The sequence below is a fragment of the Lampetra fluviatilis genome, chromosome 41, assembly GCF_964198595.1.
Source record: "Lampetra fluviatilis chromosome 41, kcLamFluv1.1, whole genome shotgun sequence".
NCBI classification, from domain to species: Eukaryota; Metazoa; Chordata; class Hyperoartia; order Petromyzontiformes; family Petromyzontidae; genus Lampetra; species Lampetra fluviatilis.
Window position 1 is genome coordinate 8,336,066 of NC_136315.1, and position 25,132 is coordinate 8,361,197.

At 51.2% G+C, this 25,132-nt stretch overlaps 1 protein-coding gene across 4 annotated transcripts in view; it reads right to left on the minus strand.

The window, feature by feature from the left end:
• Positions 1-25,132, minus strand: part of RAPGEF2 (Rap guanine nucleotide exchange factor 2) — a 220,679-nt gene that overhangs the window by 97,161 nt on the left and 98,386 nt on the right. For all 4 annotated transcript variants that reach the window (XM_078875468.1, XM_078875467.1, XM_078875470.1 and 1 more), the window contains 2 exons: positions 22,201-22,273; positions 21,127-21,330 (listed from right to left, as the gene is read on the minus strand). In XM_078875468.1, the coding sequence (XP_078731594.1) occupies positions 21,127-21,330; positions 22,201-22,273 (277 nt within the window). The remainder of the gene's footprint in view (positions 1-21,126; positions 21,331-22,200; positions 22,274-25,132) is intronic.

Sequence of the window (25,132 nt, forward strand, 5' to 3'; positions counted from 1 at the left end):
TATACAATGTGTGCGAATGCAGAATTTTAATACCAATAATTAAGTGGTGGCACATATGATGACAAAGAAAATGCAGAGAAAGACAAGATTTGAATTTTTAAAAATATTGTACATTTTCTTCTGAATAATATATTTGTTAGTTTTTTATACTTGTGCATTCTTAGATATATATTTAATTGTCCGTTGTTTTCGTAAAAAGTATTTTTAAAAACACCTAAGCCTGTGGTCTCTGGTTGCCTGGGTGAAGAGTGGGCAACGTCACTGCTCATTCCTGGCCAGCTGGCTCAACACTTAATAAACAAACAAAGGGCACGTTCATTCATCATCAGCCACGATCAATCCACTGCTGGATGAAGGCCTGCCCCACTAAAAAGCCGCTGCCACTTGTCACGATTCGGCGATGTAATAGTGCACCTAAGCGCGCCTGCTGCTGCACATGGGCCAACTTCCATCGCTCCATATCCTCGACGGATGAACTCGCTCTTCTCAGACCCATTCCATTCCTTGGCCGACGGAGGAAAACGATTTTCCACGCGTACACGCCCGCCGGCGCATTTAACCTGAGAAAAAGTTGCGTATGTCGCGGTGTCAGATGTCAACATTGGAAATCCATTAAAAAGGGCCACTCGCCACTAAGTCACATAATTGGATAAGAAGTGACAGATCCTCAGCTGCTGCTCTTAGGACATCCCATTGCTGTGTTTGGTTTCAAGTGTTTTCGTTTCAACACATCTTCGTGTTACGTCAGCCCCCAAAGATTTACTCCGCACACTGTGCCGTGTTGTGTGCAACACCGTAAATACTAAATATGGTATTGTGCGTGGAGAAAGGTCCAGAACGAATCGCGTGTGCGGACATAAGTGCCACCTCTGTTGGTGAGCGGACTGCAAACACTTGTTCTAAAATCATATTGTACAGCATTATAGGTGTACAGCACACGTATTGTAAAACAAACCATTCATTTTGGAAATAGGTGTCATGTTAACATGCCAGCGCAAACGTAGTTAGATTTGTGACATATAAAACTAGAACAAAATTATATCCGTCGCATTTTATTATGAGCGCCAATTGATTGTTTTTGCAAACAGACGAAAATATACGCACACTGCCATTGCGCTCCCTGCAAAAAATTCACACGCAAGAACGGTGGCAGATTCATGCACGATATAATGCCTCCTTATTACGAAGCCATCCATTCGATACGCAGCCACATTACGAAAGGCCACCACTCTATCTCCCACCGCAACACACGGTGACTGCGATCGCATTAAGATAGCGCGCGTGGCTGTGGCGCCGTCAAGAGACGGGGGAGAGGGTGGCGCACGGGGGAAGCAAAATAAACACGTGCCGTGATTTCGTTCGTCTTCTGAAATTCTCTGCACGCCGGACCGAAGGTGCGAGCATGGGCGGGCTGCGCGGGGGGTAACGGGCCACCGTTTGCTTCCGGCCGTTTTCACACGTATGTGTGTTCGTATGTTGAACTTTTACCGCATCGTATGCGGAAAACCGTGCTAATCGGAGGTGCGGGGGGAAAAGAGCAACAAGCTAAACACAAAAAGCAAATCTGAAGAAATGGGTTTTCAAGCTAGATGTAAAAGTGCATAGCTCCGGTGGCTTCCTAATATCGGAAGGTGAGAGCGTTCCAGACGGACGCAGAAGCCCATCCGAAAGCGCCGCGCGATGCAGCTATAGCCAAAAGCCGCACGGCGATTACAGCGCACCGCACACGCCACGCGCTCGGCCCTCAAGAGGGGTCACGAGGGTTAAGGTAGCAACCTCATCGCCGTGGAAGAATAGGCACCTGCCCACCACTCATCTTGCCCACGCCATGTGTTTACTTTGAGGGATGTGGTTCGAATCCACGGCGCCGGAATTACAGGGTGTTACCAACATTAGAGAGGTGCTCTCGAATAAATAGCACCTTAACAAATTTTAGTCATTGAAAATATAACGTCATTAGAATGCATCACCCTTGAACTTACAACTTAAAAGTTCGTGCCCAGAGTAAAAAACTTAAACATTTTTTTTTGCTTGTCACCCCAGATATAAACATACCTTGGTCTAGTTTCAATAACAACATTCAAATATTTTGGCCTCCAACCTCTGGAGGACCCAAAACATTACAATTTGAGTCATGTCTTTTTCTTGTTAAAAGCATGGACTCAACTATACGCCAACTTTCTGCCTTTTAATATTTCTATAGAACATCATTAGAATGTTCATCAGCCACTCACTTGCTCGCTCGCTCATTGCCAGCTAAATATAATTATATACCAAAAAACCAAATTAGTTATTTTTTCTGTTACACTGCATTAAACTTCTACTATTCTGATCACACAACCATGGGCTCTTCAATAATGTCGGAAGAAGTAGACTTTTCAGGCAGGACACTAAATCCAAAACCTACCCTTCCTATCAAAGACTGCCATGTGATGTTTCATTGGAGGGCAGGATCTTCGTTGAATTAATTTTACCTGAAGTATACGTTTGTCTATAAAATACAGAACCCGATAATGCTGCACAATGATACACATCACTTGAATTACAGATCGGGATAGAGATTGTCCCCAACTGATCGTCAAATGACAACTGCCCAGAGAGACCCGATGTTGCTATGGTGGTCACCCTTCCAATTGCCAACCAGACCCACAGACCATAATGCACCAAGTCAAAGCAGAGCAAGGGCTTTCAGTCATCTTCACCAGTAGTATGTGCCGTACCATTCTCTATTGTAAACGACAACAACAATAATAGTCGCTGAAATTTGGCTAACTCTCATCAGCGTTCCTCTCCGTGGGCAACTGAGATAGCGAAGTCGAATCAGATCGCAGCAGGCCGAGATCACGTGACGACCCGAGGTTGTTGTGCGCTGTAGAACGATCATTTGTCATCCACCGCAGTTTTCAACCAACACAGTATTCATTAGCAAAACGGAACCCATTCACTCCTTAGCCATTGCTGCTCTTGAGTAACATGCATTGCCGGTAACAATTGCCGGCAACGATTTGCTATAAAATTCCCCGACTATATCGTGGACATCACCGGAGCTTCGCTGGAGAGATGCAGCCAACAAGTCACACTGCTGGCACATCAAGCAAAGTCCACCGCAAAGCGTCTCAGCTCAAGCGAGCGGTTCGCATCTCAATTGGGGGGGGGGGGGGGGGCTTTAGCCGGTGAAGGGAATTCAGCATGTCTACGGAAGGAACCAGCAGGCTCTCTCCGAAGAATGACCATTGTTGGATTTCCACAAAGTGGTACTTGTTTTTTTTATCTACCCTTGGCGAGATAATGGGACTGAGTCTACCCGTAGCTGGGATTTGAATTCGCAACCCTTCTGACTGCGAGTCGGGCAGTCTAACCACGACGTCACAGGGGCCTCAATTACAATTTCAGCCACCTAATCCTTTGACATCGATTTGCTATCAGTTAATTCAGGTTGAGCACTGTCATTTATATTTCATAGCCATGCCCATTCTCAAAAAGTCAAGCAGCCGTGTTGACTGCTTTTGCCCGGGAGCGGAGGACGGTGGAAGGGGGGAAAGAGAGGATGAAAACATATACAAGAAAAAAAGCCATAACACAGGAAGAACCACGATCAATCAATCTGCGCAATCCATTAGCGTGCTCTGGCTGAGCAAACACTTCCGGAAAAACACAGCCCCCTGCCGCACTTACAAGAGGACACTGGCGGGCTTCTGCGCCAAAGTTATTGCATTTGCTATTTCAAAGGCAGGGATAAATCGGACTTAAATGCAAGCTCACTAACGCATGGGACACACACGAGCGTGCAGAAATGCAATCCCCAACAACCCACGTGAAAGCATACGTCCAGACATTTTTAGGAATAATTAACATGGTATGGGAATTGTTTTTATATTATTTATAATGGCTTGGACACAATTGGCTTAGGTGATCAATAAGTATAAGTTGTTTAAAACAACATTATTAGGATCGTTACATCACATATCCATATGCAGAGAGGACTCAAATGTATAAATGCATTGGAATTATGTTAAATGTTATTTGAACAGCCCAGTTGCACTGTGGTAGAGTGCCAAATCCACAAATGAAAAATCTGTTTAAATCCCTTTAAGGGGTTGGCTCAGGCCGTCATCCACTCCAGGGTCAATAAATTAAGTAGCACATTGTGCGAAATGAACAGAGGTTGTTTTATGGAAAAACTGGTCATTGCCATAGGAATGTGGAATTTCCACAATTCACTCAGAGCCAAAGTGAACGTTCGTTCAGTTCATTTAGCACCGTGCGTTCCAGTTTCAAGCTCTAGAGCTTAAACTTATAAAATAAATAAAAAATGTGCCTCCCCCTTGTGCTGTAAGGAGCCTCTCATTAGTAAGGGAATTGGATAGCCTCACCCGGTCTCAACTGACTGCACAAATAACATTGTCACAGAATTAATGGCTGCTCACGTGCCTAGGCCAGTGCTCAAGGCTTGAGAGGACACATGGCCACATACAGCTAGCTGCAGGCTGCAAATTTAGTCACCAACTCTCGAGAGGAGGTGGAGGCTCATTGGTGGTGTGATGCCGTCAGAATTGTAAACATGTATGGATGTTGAACTTCTTTCACAATGTACGCAGCCAACCATGCTGATCGGAGGTGCTGTGGAAGGACAACAACCTAAACACAACAAGCAGTTCTAAATAAATGGGTTTTCAAACTATATACAAAAGTGCATAGCTCCAGTGGCTTCCTAATATTGGAAGGGAGAGCGTTCCATCCGGCCGCAGAAGCGCATCTGAAAGCGCGCGATGCGGTGACCGACTTTGTTTGATGATTAGCCAAAAGCCGCTGCTGCGAGGATTACCGGAGTTCGCGTTATGGTTCATGTTATGGTTTATACTCCTTGACGAGACCGGCAAGGTATTGTGGTTCATTTGAGGCAAGCAATTACCGTCCAACGAGTACGACCTCGTAACTGAAGGCACCCTCGCACAAATCAATCTCTGGCAGGAAAGAGTTATTTTTGCGGTTTTTTATTGCCCTTAGCAATCGTATTCCAATTTGTGCTCTCGACATCGCGTTAGGAGATGACGAATTTCATCCAGAACTCGCTCTGAGAGAGTGTTGGAGCGTCATTTGCGTGGTCATTCTGCGACCGGGGCTGAGACCATCAACCCGGTACAACTGGAGAACCCAGTTTCATCACAGGCGGCTGAAATAGGAATTAAAATGCAGGGTCTCAGTGGTTTCGGCTCAGCACTCTGACCCTCTGACCTTTGAGCCAACCCAGCCACCGCTGGAAGACTGATTGTTTAATGCCATAAATACAGTTGTTTCACAACCCATGTCTGGTGGAAAAGTGACATAATTGGATTCTAATCTGTTTGTAACTCAAGGATAAACTTATTTTGCTCATGGCATACATTAATAGCGCGTTAATGTCTACAACGTGAACGTTATTACAACGAATTGCCATTCATGTGCATGAAAATCCTTCACCAAGTCTAAAAGAACCATTTTTTAGAAGGGTCCTGTTTGGACCAATTCACCACTACTTAGTCAACTTTCAGTTATCCAGTAATATCAGTGGACAAGAGTGGCCCGGATAAAATACACAGATAATAACACAAAACTTATATTTTAGGCTATAAAGACATATGTAGTGATATTATATGTAGAACAGAGAGAGTTCCGCTCCCATAAACATCTGGTAGAATGCCAGCATTGATTCAAGCCTGGCCGGACTCTGCTCATGAGACGGGGAATACCAAAAAGCGGTCCAGAGTTTTGTTCGTGTTGCACCAATAATGCTGAAATTATGCACTCTCCCAGAATGCTGTGCGGCAGATGAGATGTGGCAAGCACTTTGTCTGTAATGAATGCGACCTCATAACGTATTCGTCCGGCAACTGGAAGCCAATGCAGTTCGGCGAGCGCCGGACGGACACGGTCAGATCTTGCGAGTACCTGTCGCGACACGTGCCAAAGAAAGTTCTACACGGCTGCAGCTTGGTTATGTTTTTTTTGCCAGACGTCCCGTAGAGTGGCGAGCTGCAATAATTGAGCCTTGTCGATACTACGGCGTCTCCTTGACACCTGCGGGAAGGGAGTTTCACAGCATCTGTACGGCGATTCACCAACCCTCCCTGTTGCCTCCACAGCGCCGGATTACAGGCGGCCACAGTGCAGCAGCGTTGCTACGGCCGCTCGCATCACGGCTTCACAACTTTGGAGGGAACCGGGAGTACCGATAGAAAACCCACACGCATGAGAGGAGAGCACACACATGTATAATCAGCAATCTACTTGCTGTACTACCGTCTTCCTTGCGTCACCGCCCCACCCCTCCGACCCCATATCCGAGTGTCTTCTAAAAATGTGATCACATCAACGTCGCTTCCAGAGTGCCGGCTTTACAGGCGCGTGCCAACACACGCACAGGAAGTATGACGCGCATTGCACATTGTACATTTTCACATGGCAGCAACGTCAGTAATTGAGAATAATTGAGATCATAATTAAATAAAGTAGGAGCCCAGAATAGCCGTGCATCATCTGTTCATTTGATAAACGTGCGGGCATTGCGCAGGATATTGTGTAAATGTCACATTTTTCTGCAAGATGCAGCCTGTGCGAAATTATGCGTGTTTTTGTTTACGTGTGTGAGAAGCACTGACGCAGTTAACCCTGGCCATAAAGGTTCCATTACCGGACGTGCAGTATTTGCACCTATCTTGGGAACTCCCTTAGGTTGATTCAGCCTCAAATTTGTAGCTTTGGAGATGTGTAAAAGACCAGTACTGGTGGAGCAAAGACGGGCAGGCATGGTGCTAGTCAAACTACGACATTACTTACCAAGCTGGCCTTAATAGGTGCTCGCCGCCAACAATTTCCTTCGTGGTCCATAACACGATGTAAAGGTGCAGCCCTGCAATGTCTCGGTTAGACTACTGCTGGCGGAAGGGCCCACAGTAGAGGGGAGCCTCGAGGCATTTGGCCTACCCTTTCACCCTGACCAGGCATCTTTGCAGAGGTGGGAGTGCCCACACTTTACACCCACCACAAACACGCGACTTTGCCCATCGACTAAACTGTGCCGTGCCCATTCATACCACTGGGTGAACAGAAGCGTGGTGGTGGTGGTGGACGAGGAGGGGGGGTGGATTTAAGACACTAGCATCATCGTTTTTAACCGACGCGCCGCCGGAAGATGGAGATTGAATCAGCGACCTCGGGATCGCAAGTCCACCGCGCCGAACATTACAGGGTGCGCGGCAGCGTCGCCTTGCAGGAGAAATGGGGGATTGTTCTGTTGTTTTGTAATTTTTTTGTGTGCCTCCTCTGCAAGGTCATGATTAAAGCCATTAACCCGGGCGGTTAATGGCTTTAATCGCGATCACGAATGCAATTCAGCAGGTTACATCGCTGCTCATGCTGCTGTCACTTAAGCTTGCAAGGCTGAGTACACGCGCGCGGCCTCTTATCGCGATCACGGAAAATTACACGATGGTACAAAAGGGGGGCAAGGATTTACCGTACACGTTAATTTCTATATTCCCGCAAGTGGTAAATGGTTCATAATAAAAAGTGAATTGTGAGACGCATAGAGAGGTTTACGTTGGGCCTATGCTCATGTATTCAACGACGCCGACGAAGGAAATGGATCAAAGGGTGAAAAAAAAAGCGTGGCGAAGAAATACGGAGAGATGCTTTGCTTGCAATTTACACGGAAGGGCGGAAGGAGGAGCACGTGGATCAAGGGACAAACATCAAGGAGAGACATCGCATCGGCTGAAGCGGGCTTGGGCCGGACGCGTCGCTGGAAGAAAGACGTTGGCCGACGGATGGATGCACGGATGTAGAGTCTTGTTCTCCTATAGCACGTAGTTTTCACAAAGTGAATTGGATAAAACGCGATTAAGAACTACGTCGCGTGAGCAACAATAAGCCGTCGTGCGGCTGCCTCAGCGTTACATCACACAAGGCGGGGATGTGGCTGGATGCTTCTAGATGCGACTCCCGCTCCTCACTCATTGTACGCTGTGCCTTACCCTCGATTATTTATTATAACGCGATTTTTCCATAACGCGGTCTTCTTGAGCAATAGAACTTCCGCGTTAAAGGAGAACAAACCGTGTATTGAGCTTCTTTCGCACCGTACGTAGCCAACCACGCTCATCGGAAGTGTGGGGGAAGGACAGCAAGCTAAACACAAACAGCAGCTCTAAACAACAAATACGTTTTCAATCTACATTTAAACGTGCATAGCTCCAGTAGATTCCAAAGATCGGAAGGAAGAGTGTTTCCAGTCGGCCCGCAGAAGCGAATCTGAAAGCGTGCGGTGCGGTGATCGTCTTTGGCGAAATGTATGACAGAGTGGCAGCCAAAGGAAAAAAACACGCCCAGGAGAGGATGACTACCGCGGAGATGGAGCGATGAGGCCAGTTCATCTGCAAGAGCGAGATGGATTGTGGCATCGCGGGATCGTGAATGATGTCTATGGTGTGAGGAGGTCTCCGTCCGGCAGTGTATAGACCATGGCAAATGGTGATGGTAATGATGATGATGATGTTGTATATTTTCAGTCTACTCAAACTTTCATCGAGCAGTGTTCAACTATGTTGGTGATTACAACCCGAGTGGAAGAAAATCCACAATTTTTATTATAAGCACAAGCATCTCCATTGAATTATCATTGTTCATTTCCTACCAAATGTACAGTCTACCCAGGTGATGCAATTTTCCTACCTAGAGCTGATGATGCCGATGCTGCCAATGCTGATGATGATAGGGATCATGGTGATGATGAAACTGATGTTGGACGCTGATAATGATGTTGCTCATGATCGAATGAAACTGACCCCTAGTTCGGATCTGAACATGTCGTCTCCCAGCTGGTCTATCAGGCCAGCTGCAACCCCACCTAATTCGGCAGGCGATTATCGTTAATATACCGAGCGGCCCAAAACTGGCTGTACCTTAATGTGCAGTTTCCCAGCCACAAAAGTCCCATGCCAGTTATAAATATATCTCTGTAAATAATTAACGTGCGCCCCACCTATTTTTTTCACCACCACTATCGATTTGTTTCTAAAATGAGTTGGGCTCAGCTTTAGAGGACAATGCTTGATCTGCCCTACCTGCCTAGAAAGCTCCCTGGAATGTAATAGGAGGGGCCATGAAACCCAAACTACGGACCACATGGTAAACCCACCGTGGTCCGTGCTGGCAGAGGAGGCACAGCAAAACGACACGAATTATTTCTCTCGTGGCGAGCACCTGACTCCAAACGTTGGCATGAGATCTCCTAAACATATTGCTGCCATCATACACAGGAGTAGAATCGGTGCGCAGCTTTGGAATGACTGAAGCCATTTCATCACGCGAGTGGGCGCGCACATTTGTTGCTAGTTACAGAGGTTCTGGGTTAGAACCACGTGGCCGCTCTGGTTAATACTGCGTTCTGTATTGTATGTATGATGACCATCTTTCGCGCCGTACGTAGCCAACCGTGCTAATCGGAGGTGCGGGCATGAACAATAAATACGTGCCGCCTGCTTCACAGTTGGACATTAAAAGATCTCGTCAACTGATTAAAAAAATAAGGAGACCATGGTCCCAATTATGAAAAGGTACTCGCAAATCATGGAACCGGTTAAGGCCACGTAGCAACATCGCACCCCTACTATGAAGATACTGCGGACGATACTCGTCTGTAAAACATAGTGCTGGAAAACTGAGGTGAGAGTGTGGGGGTGAAGACCAATTGAAGCCATCTAATTGAAAAACATTTATATCTCAATGTCCACTCTAATGCAAACACATGTGCCTTTAGAAACACCCCCAGCCCTTTCAAAAACGTTAACGAAATGCAATAAAATTAATAACGATATGACAAAACTCATTAGAATCGTAAGGCCTATTTAGACACTGGACAAAAGATTAATAATAACCGTTCGCGGGATATTTCATTACAGTACGCCGAAAGAAATCTCATCGCAGACTCAGCAGTGATCCTTTGTTGAATTGTCTTCATTATATTTGTTTTTATATCTTTATTTAGGCAGGAGAGCCCCACTGAGGGCTGAAGACTAATTCGAGACTGTTCCATCTCCGTGACATTGGACAATGCCCCCTTTTTTCAAGTGCCAACATTTCGCGCGACAAAAACCACCACGCGAAATCTCCCCCGGAGAGACCTCGCCGCGGCCAGCAGCGGACCACCCTGACATCGAGCTCCTGGACACATCGCCATGCGCACGGACAGAATGTGGCAAAACTGAGAGCGAGTCAGCTAAACCTTCGCGTAGAAGGCGATTGATAGTCAAGCACGAGCCCACTTGCAAGACTGCCTCCTACAGGAACCACCTTACTGGCTCCATGTCTGCACGATCCACCCAACCCCACCGTTAAGTCGCTAAAAAAAATGTAATTAAAAAATGTATCGGCATCCAATTCAAGCATGCATTCCTTTCTTTCACGTTGCGGTGAAAACAGCGGCCTCTAGTTATTGGTGGAGCCAGTGGGGGGGGGGGCACACGCCCCCCCAATGATCCGATCGAAATCCCTAATTTCGATCAGATCATTGGGGTTTATTAGTAATAAATCGGCATTTTGCGACCCCCTCTGCCACTGTGTGGCATATTATTACGTGCCAGGGACTCTATGAGATGATAGAACAACAGTCCATAATTGGCAATAAGTAACGGCAAAGCAGTTGTAAGTGACTCACAGAATTGTGCCCAGTTGCGTATATAGTACACGACTTCCCTGAAGGCATTCACCTTCAGCGAGCGCGATGCCGATCAAACAACGCGGTTCGAATGCGACCCTCGATCGATGGCTGCGCCATTGCCGCACACGCGTCGAATAAAAAGCAAGGGACAAGTCCTTACTCACAAACAACTCCTCCATCATTTTTCATTGCTGGAGGGGTTGCCCCCCCCTACCTGACAATCCTGGCTCCGCCATTGCCTCTAGTGGCTTGGGGGGGATGTCAATGTTAACGCATCATGTACCCAGACCATCATCGCTAGCCATGAACTATCCACTGCTGGATGAGGGTCTCCTCAAGCCGTGCCATTCTCGCACGACCACGCCTCTTAATTTCGATTCACCCCCCAAACAACTGCCCTGGGAACTTGGCCTCGATACCTAGGGCACGGCATTCACGCGCCGAATGCTGTGCTGCATACGAATCAAACACACATTGATTCTTACACGCAAGACTCCATGCATGTGTAGTGGTGATACGCGCTGGGTGTATACGTCGTGTGCCAGCGCGTATGTACGGGTGTGTGTGTGGTGACGCGCGCTGACGGGGAGGAGCAGGCGTCAGTGCGCGGGTGGGGGTAGTGCTGCTGATTGGCTGTGTGCCGGTGACGCGCTGAGAGGGAGTGATCGGGTGGCAGCGCGGTGTGATTGGTCGGGGAGTGGAAACACGCGCTGGGCGGAAACGGATCATAGAGATAGCGCGTGGTGATTGGGTAACTGAGGAGCGGTGCCGACGTTGAGGTCCGCATCCGCTCCGTCTCCCGGGAAGAAGAGATATATAAGGTGATGCACAGAGGAGTAGGGGGGAGAAGTGGAACCATCTAAGAATGAAGACGAAGGTGCAGAGATAGAGCCCGGAGAGGAGAGTAAAGGAGAGTAATGGAGAGTAGAGGAGAGTAAGGTATAAGTGTGTAGCCAGAGAGAGAGAACGGTCTACACGAGCTGAGTAATGTATAGTGTGTAGCCAGAGAGAGAGAACGGTCTACACGAGCTGAGTAATGTATAGTGTGTAGCCAGAGAGAGAGAACGGTCTACACGAGCTGAGTAATGTATAGTGTGTAGCCAGAGAGAGAGAAAGGTCTACACGAGCTGAGCGATGTATAGTGTGTAGCCAGAGAGAGAGAAAGGTCTACACGAGCCGAGTATGCATACGGTGTAGCCAGAGAGAGAGAAAGGTCTACACGAGCCGAGTATGCATACGGTGTAGCCAGAGAGAGATGCAAAGTCTACACGAGGCGAGTGGAGAGTGTAGCAGAGGCGCAGAGTCTACACGAGACGAGAGAAGAGTGTAGCCGAGGCGCGGAGTCTACACGAGGCACAGAGAGCCAGCAGCACAGAATCTAAGAGAGTCAAGAGAAGCGTAGGGCGGAGAGAAGAGGTCACGAGTTGTACCGTTGTATGGTGACCGCATTGTGAAGAAGAGAGGCCACGCGTTGTATCGTTACAAGTCAAGATTTAATAAAAGAAGTGTGTTCCCGTCAAGGAGTTTCCTGCCGTCATTTTCCAATACTTCATCTGGCGTCAGAAGTGAAACGGGCTTCCAAGCATGGAGACAAGGAAGACCCGTAGGACCCACGGGATTGACCGCGAGGAAAACCTGGACGACTCGGGGCCGCTGGTGGCGGGGGGTGAGGAGGAGGACTTGCCCACGCTACAGGATCCGTCGACGGCGCCGGCCGAGCGACCGGGGACCGACGCCGGGCTTCGTGAGGCGCACTCCCGACTGGCGGAGCTGCTGCTCGCCGCCGCGTCCATCTTGGCGGAGATCAGCTCGTCGGGAGGAGCGGGGACGGTGGGGGACATTTTACAAGGTCGCCCCGCAGATTCCCGCCAAAACGAATGGGGGATTCCCGCCATTGCGCCTGGGCCTACTTTTGGCGGGAACGGCGAGCGCCACGTGGTGGTGGGTTCCCAAGCGCGCGCATCGACGTCATCAGCGCGCGAGGGGGTCCGCCATTTTACGTCTGCTGCTGGAGCCGCCATCTTACACACCGACGGAGAGGCGGAGAGGAACCACGAGGCGGATGACTTCATTTTTCAGCAGCGTCTGCCCACGTTGTCAGCCTTCAAGGCGGAAGGCGGAGACTGGGGCCAATTTCAGCGAAGGTTTTTGGCGCATCAAGAGATGTCAGCGTGGTCCGATGCTACGGCGCTGCGGGCGTTGCCCGCCATGCTGGACGACGATGCGCTCGCGGCCTTCAGGGCTGCACGGAAGTCGGACCGCTCCACGCTGAAGGATGCGCTGGGTTTGTTGGCCAGGGTCTACGGACCTCCCTCGGCGTGCCGCCATCATTTCTACGCAAGACGGAAAGCGGCCACGGAGACCGCGCTGGCCTATCGCACGGCGTTGCTGGCTCTTGCTGATGCTGCGTTCCCTCGGATGGACGAGGAGGGCCAAGACGCGATGGTTTTGGAGCAGCTGCTTAAGTTGGCGCAGGACCTGGGGGTCCCTATCAACACAGCTGACGAGATTGATATTTCTTCTTTGAGAGTCGCCACGAGTATTCAAGCGCACGAGGCCCTACAACGGAAACAAGGCGTTGGTTGCAACGCTGCTGTCGTCGCAGCCCCGGGTTCGGTGGTCACCGAACCCCAAGTCGTCAGCCCACGAGAGGAGGCGTTCGCCACGGGACGACCAGGGGACTGGAGGCCGGGGGCCCGGTCGCCTCTGCGATCGGGCCGAAAGTCGGAGCAACCAAGATCTACTCCGACCCTCGTCACGTGCTATAACTGCGGCCTCCGGGGCCACGTGGCGTCCGGGTGCCGCGCTCCGCGGCAGCGCGCCATGGGAGCTCGGCTGGACGACGACCGAGAGCCCAAGTCATCTCTACAATCCCCGGCAAGTCGCGGCACCTCACACGCTCGGCCTGTTTATTCGGCACACATGGGACGCCGCGTTGCGGCGGAGGAGGGCCGGTTAAGGTTCGGGGATTCGGTTCGGCGAGGGGGGTTCGGCCGGGACCAGGGAGACATTGAATGGGCGGAATTGGGGCATAGAATTGTGGCTGCTTCGGCGGGTTCGTCCGTTGTTACGGGATCTATTGATGGGGTTGAGATTAGGGTGTTAGTGGACACGGGGGCATCGGCAACTATTATATCGGACCTCATTTATAATATTCTTCCAGTCCAATGTCGTCCGCTGCTTCCAGTGGATGTGCCATTTTACGCCGCTAATGGGGGATCGTTGGGCATTATCGGTCAGGTTAGGGCGTCCATTTGCATTGGAGATATCAAATTGTCGGGACCCGTTTTCGTTTCGTCTTCTTTGGCAGTTCCGTGTCTTTTGGGCACTGATTTTTTGGCTAAAATGCCTATTAAAATTCTTATCGATCAACGATGCATTGAACTGCCATCGGGTCGCCGGATTTCATTTTTGATGGGCCCTACTGACATTCGGACGGCGTGCGCTACGATACAAGCGGTGGCGACACAGACCGTGCAAGTGCCCCCGGGTTCACAGATGTTGATTCCCCTCCGGTTGCGGAAACCATGGGTGAGGGAGGCTTCGGGACAAAGTATGCTTTTGGGTCCTTCTAACAAGGCTGTCGGGGGTCTTGATTTATCGGTGGCTCACACTTTGGTGCGGGCTGACAGGGATCCGTTTGTGATGGTTTTGAACGCGGGGTCGCGACCAGCTGTCATTCCGCAGGGCACCGTGCTGGCTCACGCGGCGCGGGTCCCTGTGGATGATGGGTTGGTTGCGCAGGTGGGCTCGAGCCCCGCGCGGAACGTTGAGCCAAGGGAAGACCTTGAGTGGGTCCATTCGCTATGCGCCGCCTCGGACGATTTGTCGGCGGCGCAGTTGGGTGCGCTGCGCGAGTTGCTCATTGAATTCTATGATGTATTCAGTAAACATAAGTATGACATTGGGTGCACGGATTTGTTGCACCATCACATTGAAACGGGCGATGCGGCGCCGGTCAAGCTAAATCCCTTCCGACTGAGTCCCGTGGAGAAGGAACATGTTCAGTCGGCTGTTAACGAAATGCTAGAAGCCGATATTATTTCGCCCTCCTCTAGCCCGTGGGGAGCGCCTATTGTGCTGGTTAAGAAGCAGGACGGGTCCCTGCGATTCTGCGTTGATTTCCGTCGCCTGAATAAGATCTCTGTGGCTGACGCGTATCCGCTCCCCAGGATGGATGAGTCCCTCGATGCATTGTCTGGTGCGCGATATTTTTCGACTCTTGATTTGTTATCGGGGTTTTGGCAGTTGCCGCTCGACGAAGAGTCGAAACCTAAGACAGCATTTCGGACTCCAGGGGGGCTGTTCCAGTTTAACCGGTTACCCATGGGACTTCACTCTTCTCCAGCGACGTTTCAGCGACTTATGGAGCTGGTTTTGTCGGGCTTGCAGTGGGATACATGCTTGATTTATATGGACGATGTCATTGTTTTCAGTAAAACGTTTGAAGAACACCTCCAGCGATTGAGAGGGGTGTTCTTGCGAATGCGATCGGCTAAGTTGAAATTTAAACCGGCCAAATGTCACCTCCTTCGTAGGTCGGTTAGATACTTGGGTCACATTGTCGATTCTTCGGGGATCTCCACCGATCCCGCGAAGACGGATTGTGTCGGTTCGTGGCCGACACCTACGTCCGTTTCCGACGTGCGTAGTTTCATCGGGTTTGCTTCTTATTATCGGCGGTTCGTTGAGCACTTCGCCACTATTGCAAAACCCTTGCACGCTCTAACGGCGAAGGGAGTGAAGTTCAAATGGGGACCGGAGGAGGAGGCCGCGTTTCGCGCCCTCCGGGACGCCTTGGTGGGTGCCCCACCCTTGTGTTATCCCGATTTTGCCAGTCCCTTTTTGCTGGACACGGATGCTAGCAACACGGGCATTGGGGGGGTGCTATCCCAAGTCGTTGGGGGTGTCGAAAGAGTTGTCGCCTACGGTAGTAGGGTGTTGTCTCCGGCGGAGCAGCGCTACTGCGTCACCCGTCGCGAGCTGCTTGCCATTGTCTTTTTTGTGCAGCAGTTTAGGCCATATCTCTATGGTCGTCACTTTACGGTCCGAACGGACCACGCGGCGCTACAGTATTCATTGAGGGTCGCCCAGCCCTCGGGCCAGTTGTCGCGTTGGTTGGAAGTCCTCCAGGACTATCAGTTTACGACTACGTACCGTAAGGGGTTGCGACACACAAATGCCGATTGCTTGTCGCGGTTGTTGCCTTGTGATAAATGCGCGTGTTTGTCGGGATCGGCGCGCTGTAAACCGACGCTTGCGGGGGAGATGGGGGCACTGGCTGCGACAGCGGGCGCACCGATCGTGGATGATTCCACTGCCTCTCAGGGTCGGGACTCGCTGCTCTCGTTGTCGCTCAGCGAATGGGGCCGCCTCCAGATGGCGGACAGCTCGCTGCTAGCATTGCGCCGCAAGGTTGGGGGTCCCGAGGGGGACCAGGAGCGTACCGGCTCCTATGTACTTGAGCAGGGCATGTTATTGAGATGGGACAGTTTGTCCCGGCGGAACGCACTCGTGGTGCCTTCCGCTGTGAGGGGGAGGGTTGTCTTGGCGGCACACGAACACCTCTTGCACTTGGGAGTTAACAAGACGCTTGCCCTGCTTCAGCGTGACTATTACTGGCCGGGAATGGGAAGTGATGTGGTAAATATTCTGAAGGGGTGCGTTGAGTGCGCCAGGCGTAAACCACCGCCCGTGGCAGCTAATCCACCGCTGCAATCTATTCAGGTCTCGCGTACCAACGAGCTCGTTGCACTCGATATTTTGGGGCCCTTCCCAGTCACGCCGAGAGGGAATAAATATTTGTTAGTGGGGGTCGAATACTTTACCCGATGGCCTATGGCGTGGCCTCTCGCTAACCAGTCGGCAGCGGCTGTGACGGATGCCTTCGTCCAGGGCTATGTCCTGGACAAGGGGGCTCCCGAACGCCTGCTGACCGACCAAGGTAAACATTTTTCGAGTAAATTGTTGCAAGAGGTGTGCGATCTGTTGGGTACCAAGAAGGTGCGCACCTCCCCGTACCACCCGCAGACAGACGGGATGGTGGAGAGACTCCACAAAACTTTGACTTCCATGCTGTGCCAGCAGGTGTGCGAGGCACATGTAGATTGGGACCTGCAGGTCCCGGGAGTCCTTGCCGCGTATAGAATGGCCCCCCATGCAGCTACGGGGTTTTCCCCATTCTATTTGATGTACGGTCGGGAAGCTGACCCGCCAATGGAAACGCAACTTGGCCTGTCCGCTCCACGAACTAATTCTAATTTGGCAGAACATATTAAGTTTAATATTCACAAGCTGACAGAGGCGAGGGAGGCCGCACGGCTTAATTCGCGGGCTCGCCAAATTGCTAATGAACGGTTGCGGGCACGGAAGGTGTCCATGCACGAATGGAAACCAGGTGACAGGGCCTGGCTGCATTGCCCTCAGGCACCCTTGGCTACGTCGCCTAAATTGTTGAGACCGTGGAGGGGACCCGTGGAGGTCGTGCGCGTTGCACGGCCCCAGTGCGTTCAGATAAAGTGGGGAAAGCGCCGTTGGTACGTTCACCCCTCCCGACTGAAACCGTTCTCGCCTCCATATGGCCTCCCCTTGTGTCGTGATGGCCGGGCGTGTGACGTGACCGGCGACCCAGAGGGGGAAATGTCTCTGCCTGATCCACACGTATTTTCGCCTGATCTGCTCCCAGGTGTCTCGGAACTGACAGCTGCCGATCACCGGCGGCCGGATCTCCGCGGCGGGGCCGGCCCTTTCAGGCCCGTTCCGCGCCGTCTGGAGCAGCCGGAACCGCCGGACGGTCGTCAGTGTCCCGCCCCATACGACGGACCAGCCAGACGGACTCGCGCCAGGTCGTGCTACTTTGCGTGACCTGCCTCGTGAGGAGTCGGGGCAGTTGGAGCGCCTCGTCACTGCGTGTAGTCGCAGGGACGTGGGGCGCGTTCGTTTTTTGGAATTTGCTTGTATCGTGTTATTGTTGACTTTTCGTGTTCATTGTCAATCTGCACATAGTTATTCTTGTTGTTGTTGTTGTTATGTTACGGGGCACACTGGGGGGGTTACGGGTTTTTTTTGTTGGTTGTCGTCTTATCGTTGCGGTTGGTTGTTGTTAGCAGCCGGGCCGGCTGCGAGCTATGTGGGAGGGGGTGATGTAGTGGTGATACGCGCTGGGTGTATACGTCGTGTGCCAGCGCGTATGTACGGGTGTGTGTGTGGTGACGCGCGCTGACGGGGAGGAGCAGGCGTCAGTGCGCGGGTGGGGGTAGTGCTGCTGATTGGCTGTGTGCCGGTGACGCGCTGAGAGGGAGTGATCGGGTGGCAGTGCGGTGTGATTGGTCGGGGAGTGGAAACACGCGCTGGGCGGAAACGGATCGTAGAGATAGCGCGTGGTGATTGGGTAACTGAGGAGCGGTGCCGACGTTGAGGTCCGCATCCGCTCCGTCTCCCGGGAAGAAGAGATATATAAGGTGATGCACAGAGGAGTAGGGGGGAGAAGTGGAACCATCTAAGAATGAAGACGAAGGTGCAGAGATAGAGCCCGGAGAGGAGAGTAAAGGAGAGTAATGGAGAGTAGAGGAGAGTAAGGTATAAGTGTGTAGCCAGAGAGAGAGAACGGTCTACACGAGCTGAGTAATGTATAGTGTGTAGCCAGAGAGAGAGAACGGTCTACACGAGCTGAGTAATGTATAGTGTGTAGCCAGAGAGAGAGAACGGTCTACACGAGCTGAGTAATGTATAGTGTGTAGCCAGAGAGAGAGAAAGGTCTACACGAGCTGAGCGATGTATAGTGTGTAGCCAGAGAGAGAGAAAGGTCTACACGAGCCGAGTATGCATACGGTGTAGCCAGAGAGAGAGAAAGGTCTACACGAGCCGAGTATGCATACGGTGTAGCCAGAGAGAGATGCAAAGTCTACACGAGGCGAGTGGAGAGTGTAGCAGAGGCGCAGAGTCTACACGAGACGAGAGAAGAGTGTAGCCGAGGCGCGGAGTCTACACGAGGCACAGAGAGCCAGCAGCACAGAATCTAAGAGAGTCAAGAGAAGCGTAGGGCGGAGAGAAGAGGTCACGAGTTGTACCGTTGTATGGTGACCGCATTGTGAAGAAGAGAGGCCACGCGTTGTATCGTTACAAGTCAAGATTTAATAAAAGAAGTGTGTTCCCGTCAAGGAGTTTCCTGCCGTCATTTTCCAATACTTCACATGTATCCTGGGCTGAAGCATCAATGTTAATCGATGAAACAGTATTGTGAGACCACTACCGAATCCCATTGACGGCAGAAAAATAAAGATGAATCCATCCATTGCGTAAAAACATATTTAAACTGGAGGAATCTGACGAGCTATAACGCTCTTCCTCACAGATGTGCAGTAGGGGCAGGTTATAATGTTACAACAAACAAATACAAAAACACGATAGGAGTGCTAAGTATAGGAAAGGTAAGCAAATCGCTGTAAAAATATAAATAAAACTGAACTATTTTTCATTTTTACTCGGTAAAGGTCACCGAGCTAAAAGCTTCATTTTCAGAAGCGACCTGGGCCACAAATGATAGCTCAACGAAGTGGCTTGCCACGTGGAAATTTATAGCGGCAAAATAATGGCTCTGATCACACAAGACCTCATTGCAACTTATTTTTAGTCGATTGCAAACTTGAGTCACATTCATCGACAATGGAGAGTCGATTAATTACACTAATGTTTGTAATTGACACATTTTTTATTTTTTTCTGCTGGATTCATCTCGGGCCCCTTTAAAACGCAGCAGGCGCCCCCGCACATCCCGCCTGCTGAAGGCAGGAAACCCCCTTACAAGCCACGCCAAGCGTGAGGTGGCTGACGATGCCGATGACGTCACCCTTACCTCCCGTCCAGCGGCACTCTTGGGAACAGAGGTGGGTTTAATGTGCGATTGCACAGGCAAATGGTAGAATAATCGTCGACTTAAACAACAGGACAAACAAGCTCCGACTAATGTGCAATGCTTCATGTGCATATGTATGCTGAACTTCTTTTGCACCGTGCGTAGCCAACCACGCAAATCAGAGGTGTGGATACTAAATTCTTGTAATTGCCATTGCGCGTCCAAATACGTACCCGGCTGTCTGCTGCATCGCGCAGAAATTTTCCCATGAGCGACTAACTGCATGAGAGATTCCGTTCGATGATCATCTAACAGCTTGCCACCACTTCATTGGCGCGTACAAAATCCATCATTCGCCGATTAACACTGCCACATCGTGCACAGGCTGTGCTACTGCAGCAATGTGCGTTCTGTTGCCGATGACTTCACGTGAATTGCAATGCAGACCAGGAGTATTAAATGAACCGCGTGCCCATTTCGTTCAATCAAGTGCTTGTGCCGTGCAGGGCTCTAAGCGTCCTCATTCATTCGTTCATTTAATAGCTTTGTTTTCCCATTATTTCATCCATTCAAGTGTTCGTTTCGGAAACGGGTCCCCACTTTGTGAATTCATTCATTCCGACTTCAAAGCAGTAGGGGAAGGTGAGCTCTCGCCGGCCGATTAATTAAATTGTCTCAAACATCTGCCTGCACGAGCGTGTGTGTGTGTGTGCGCTCTCTCCCAAACACCGCCAGTGGGGAGACAAAGGCGGTCGGCGCGCAGTGCTGGCCACCCACCGTGTGCCGTGCCGGTCTTTATAGGCGCTCGCGAACAGCACTTGCCACAAACAGTCTGTTAAGGCTATAAGGGGCACCTTTGTCTTGTCTTTTGCACACTTTCCCGAGGACATGCCGACATGAGTCAGGCATATCTGTCGCATTGAACCCCTTAGGTCGACTCAGCCTTAAATTAGTTTCCTGGTGAGGTCTCTAAGCATCAGCACTGCATGGTGTTGGCCACCTACCCCCTGATGCAACTTCAATATGTGCGCGCTAATAGCACTTGCTCCATTCGTCTCTGAGAGGCTACGTGGGGGATCTTTGCCTTTGTCTATTATATTTGCGTGGAAAGATGGGAGGGAGAGTGAGGTGGTAGGCAGAGGAGTGACATTCGCGAAAACGAGCAGCGCGCTGAGGCCGCTTAGGTGTGCAGCATAGGCGGTGCTTTTGGCCAGTCATCGCGTTCAGATATCCCGTGACACATGGGTCTGTTCCACGACTGCCCGCTGGCAAGCCTCCGACACATCGCGTGGCCTCGGCGGGCACAAAACCTGGGACAATCACACGCGTGACATCGCCAGCCACATCGGTGTTGCTGTCTTCCACCTGGGTGCGCACGTGCGACAAACCAGGGATCGCGCAATGTTCACACACTCGCACGTGTGTGCTCGCCCGTGGGCGTGCGCGCGTTTTGCGAGTTCTTGCGCGTTACACTCCTGCACGCGCGCACGCACGCACGCGTTCGCGAGAACACGTCGACGCGCGAGAACACGCGCACACGACGCGGTAGCAAGCGAGCGCGTCCGCCCGCACTCACCGTGGAGTACAGCCTGTGCGCGGGAGCGTGCGGGACGTAGTGGACGCTCGGCAGGGGCACCGGTGGCTTGGCCTCGGGCGGCTCGCCGGGGCAGTCCGTCACCGTCTGCCTGGCGCCGTCGTGCGTGATCCTCTTGAAGCGCCGGCGAGACTGCCGGAAGGAGGCCTGGCGCTGGAACTCCTCATGCTCATCCATGAAATCCAGCTGCGCCACAAAGACAAAGATCCCACACCCCCGTGTAGTCTCGATAGATTTTTGGGGCGCGTGCTGTTGAGCGAGCGGCACACAAGGGGGGGTGGGTGGCCAGCGTGGAAGAGTAGGCCAAACACCCTCTACTTGCAGGGCTCTCTCTCGAGTGGAGCCCCATCCGCCAGCTAGTGACACAAGCAAGCAATTGCAGGGCTGCACCCTGACTTATACGTCTGTAAGCACATTATTTAGAGGTTGATAAATACGTGATTAAAAAATCGTCACGTCTCCAAGAAGATAAAAATTATCTGCATTTCAGACGCCTGGCCTTCTTGAGGAAATAAAACACTTGCGTTTATTTATAAAAATTAAGAAGCCCAGGATGGCAGTACAACAATGGATTATGCTGTACTGCCCTCTGCTGACCACCACACGGCAAAGCCCCTCGCCTGCCTGTCACAACCTCGCATGCACGGTGGCGGTCACCCATCCAAGCGCTAACCAGGGTCAACTCCTGCTTAGCTAGCGATGTATACGACGGATTCTGTGCGGGTTTGGTCACGGCGCATTGAAACACGCGCCCATTACGCACATGCATCATGCGACCGCACCAACCGACACGCGTGCACACGCGCACATCAACTCATAATGCGCACATTATTAACCTACTGAAGCACACTCGCTGTGCCGTGTGCACGCGCGGGCTTTTTGCTATGTAGTTAAAATAAATCATGAACAGCAGCGACAGGAAAAGGGGGGGGAAGCAGAAATAAAATGAAGGCAAAACCCTGACAGATTAAATCACCGGCGTTCAGAATGTAAATGATGGGACCCCCGCGGGGGACTGCAAGGGCAACCGAATGACAGTGTTTAATGTGCACTCACCACAATTAGCTCTGATGGCTCCAGAACGATGCAATCATGGCCCCTCTGACTGCCCGGCCTCTGTCGTCCAAAACTGGTGGTACGGAGCACACAGACACACACACAGACAGACACACACACACAGACACACACAGACACACACATATATACACCGTGCCAACATCCTGCGCGGCGCGATAGCGGCCGGGTTAGTTCTCCGACGTTGCGTTCGGGTTGCGTGCCGTGCGCGGTTGGGGCACGAGGTCCGACGTTTCGCTCCGCATGCCGGGTGAGGTGAATGGAGGAAAAAAAATAAAAGGAGGTCCCCGGCACGGGGAGTAAAACGTCGGACGTCGCGCCGAACAGCAAGCCGTCCGTTTTGCAAAATATCATTGCATCGTGATAATCACCGTTACATTTTTTATTATTATTTTAACAAGGTTCCAACCCGTTTTAACTGCACATCAAACCCGGGTCTCTGCTGCCCTCAAAATAAAAGCCTTCCAGAAAATGTCTTATAAAGAGCACGAAGCAAACGTGGCAAGTCCTGGAGAGGGGAGAAACGTGTTACGAAGAATTCAGGCGACAAAACGAGGTCAGGCACGGGAAAAACTGCAATGTAGTGACCCCGGGGGGGGGGGGGGGGGGTGAATGGTGACCGGCTGCAAAGCATGGCGACGGAGGGGAGAGGTAACACCCGGGATGTGCCTGGACGTCGGACATCAAACGCTGGGCGGGATGGAAGCCCATCTCAATCGATGAGCAGAGCGAGGAGAAACGGGGAGAGACCGTCGGGAAAAGTGCCCGAAACGGCCCCCCCCCCCTCCCACAGGGCTAAGGGACTGCAGGGACAATGAATAACTCTGGGGTTGCCTGGCCTGTGAGAGTTCATCGAGTTAGAATTTACATCGCATCTCTAGATCTAAAATCAGCTGAAACATCCCGTGAGTCACCTGACTTATGCGTCGCCAACCACTCCCACTGTGAATCGCGACCCTCTCCCTACCTACCCCCCCTGTGGTTTTAGAAGCTCCCTCTCCCCCCGTGGAACTCGCTTCTGCTTGCTCGTCTGTTCCATCTGCTTTCACCTACTTTTACTCTCGTTTCCCATTCTTTCTCTTCTCTCTCTTCCCTGTCCCCCATTCCCCATTTTTTTTGCCCACGGGGACGTAGTTTTATTTGAGGACTTTAAAAAAAACCACAATAAGCAAGCTCGTGCGCGCATTTATCAGGAGCACGCACTTATTTTTAGCAGAGGCACGCGAGAGATAAACGATGTCTGCCTTCCAGTAGGAGTTATTTATAAACAGATTCGCGACAAAGGCACCAAGCAAATTCAACGCACGCTCACGCGGGACATCCACGTGCATCGCATGACCACTGCGTGTGCGTCCGTGTGTGCGTCCGTGTGTGCGTGCGTCCGTGCGTCCGTGTGTGCGTGCGTGTCTGTGCAGTGGGGAGCAGTAGTGTAGCAGTTAGCACGCTCCACTACGAACCCGGCGACCAGAGTTCGATTCCAGCTTACGGCAAACAGCAGTGACGATTATCAGAACCGGTCCTGGTGCTCCCCTAGGTCGACTCAGCCTCAAATGAGTACCTGGTGCGATGTGTAAACATTGCCACTTGGGAGACAAAGGCGGCCACGCACCCCCTCGTGTGCCGTGCCGGCCTTTATAGGTGCTCGCGAACAGCACTTGCCCCAAAAGTCTGTTAAGGCTATACTGGGGGATCTTTGTCTTGTGCATCACTAAAGGTCAAGCCTTCGTGGAGTGACGACACGTGCTTTAATCAATGTGCGCTAACAAAACAACCGGAACGCTGATTTTCACGTGGGAACGGGGCCTGGCAATTGTGGGAAGGAACAGAATGACTCGCAACATCACAATATCAGATAATCCCATGCGTTTTTTTTCGTCCTTATTTTTCATTCCGCTTCTGGGCACTTTTTTAGTGTTTGTTTTACAAATGTAGGACATTTAAAAAATAGTTTCATTATTATTTTCTTTACTCTGTTGGGTAATAAAAGCATCTCTGGCTGCAAATGAGTATGTGGTGGAGCTCCACTATGCCAGCAGCCCTGAGCCAGTGGTGGCAATTCCACATTCCCATGGAGGGGACGGTGGCAGTTGGACAGTCTCGCTCCACCGGACAAAAAAACCTCCACCAAGCCAGATATGTTCCGTACGTATGTTGAACTTAGCAACGAATTGGCACGTTCTGTTTACGTGACCAACCTTACTAATTGGCTGTGTCGGGTGGTGGCGAGTTTAACGACACAATTATATCCCACCAGCCTCCTTAACAAATCAAATCACACGGCCGCCCTGCCTATCCCGGCTGCCTCTGCTGGTTATGGACGACACTGACGCTAGCCTGGGGAAGCTCGCTTCCCAGAGCGCACTCGACTGTCAAATGATCTTTGTTGTGTCGCAATCGGCGGCAGAAACGCGAGAGGCAAATGCGTCGCGTGATGCGCGCCGCAGGGCGGGAGGGGGGGTTTGGTGGCAGCATGGGTTAGTGAACGAATACATTATAAGGTCGTGCTCATTAGACACAAAGTGCTTGCTATAAATGAACCACAGTACCTTGCTGATCTCGTCCAAGAGCATAAACCATCACGTGAACTCTGGTCATCCTCGCAGAAGCGGCTGTTGGCTATCGACCAAAGATGGTCACCGCATCATAACCCTTTCAAATGCGCTTCTGCGGCCGTCTGGAATGCTCTTCCTTCCGACACTTAAAAATCATCAAGATTGAAAACTCACTTCTTTAGAACTGCTTTTGTGTTGAGTTTGTCATCCTTCCCCCGCACCTCCGATTATCACGGTTGGCTACGTACGGTGCGGAGGAAGTTTTAACATACATACACGCGGAAATGGCCAGGGTTGTAGCGGAGCGGTGGGGTGGGGGGGGGTGCGCTCCGTGGCGACCCGCCACACCATCGCGCGTTGTC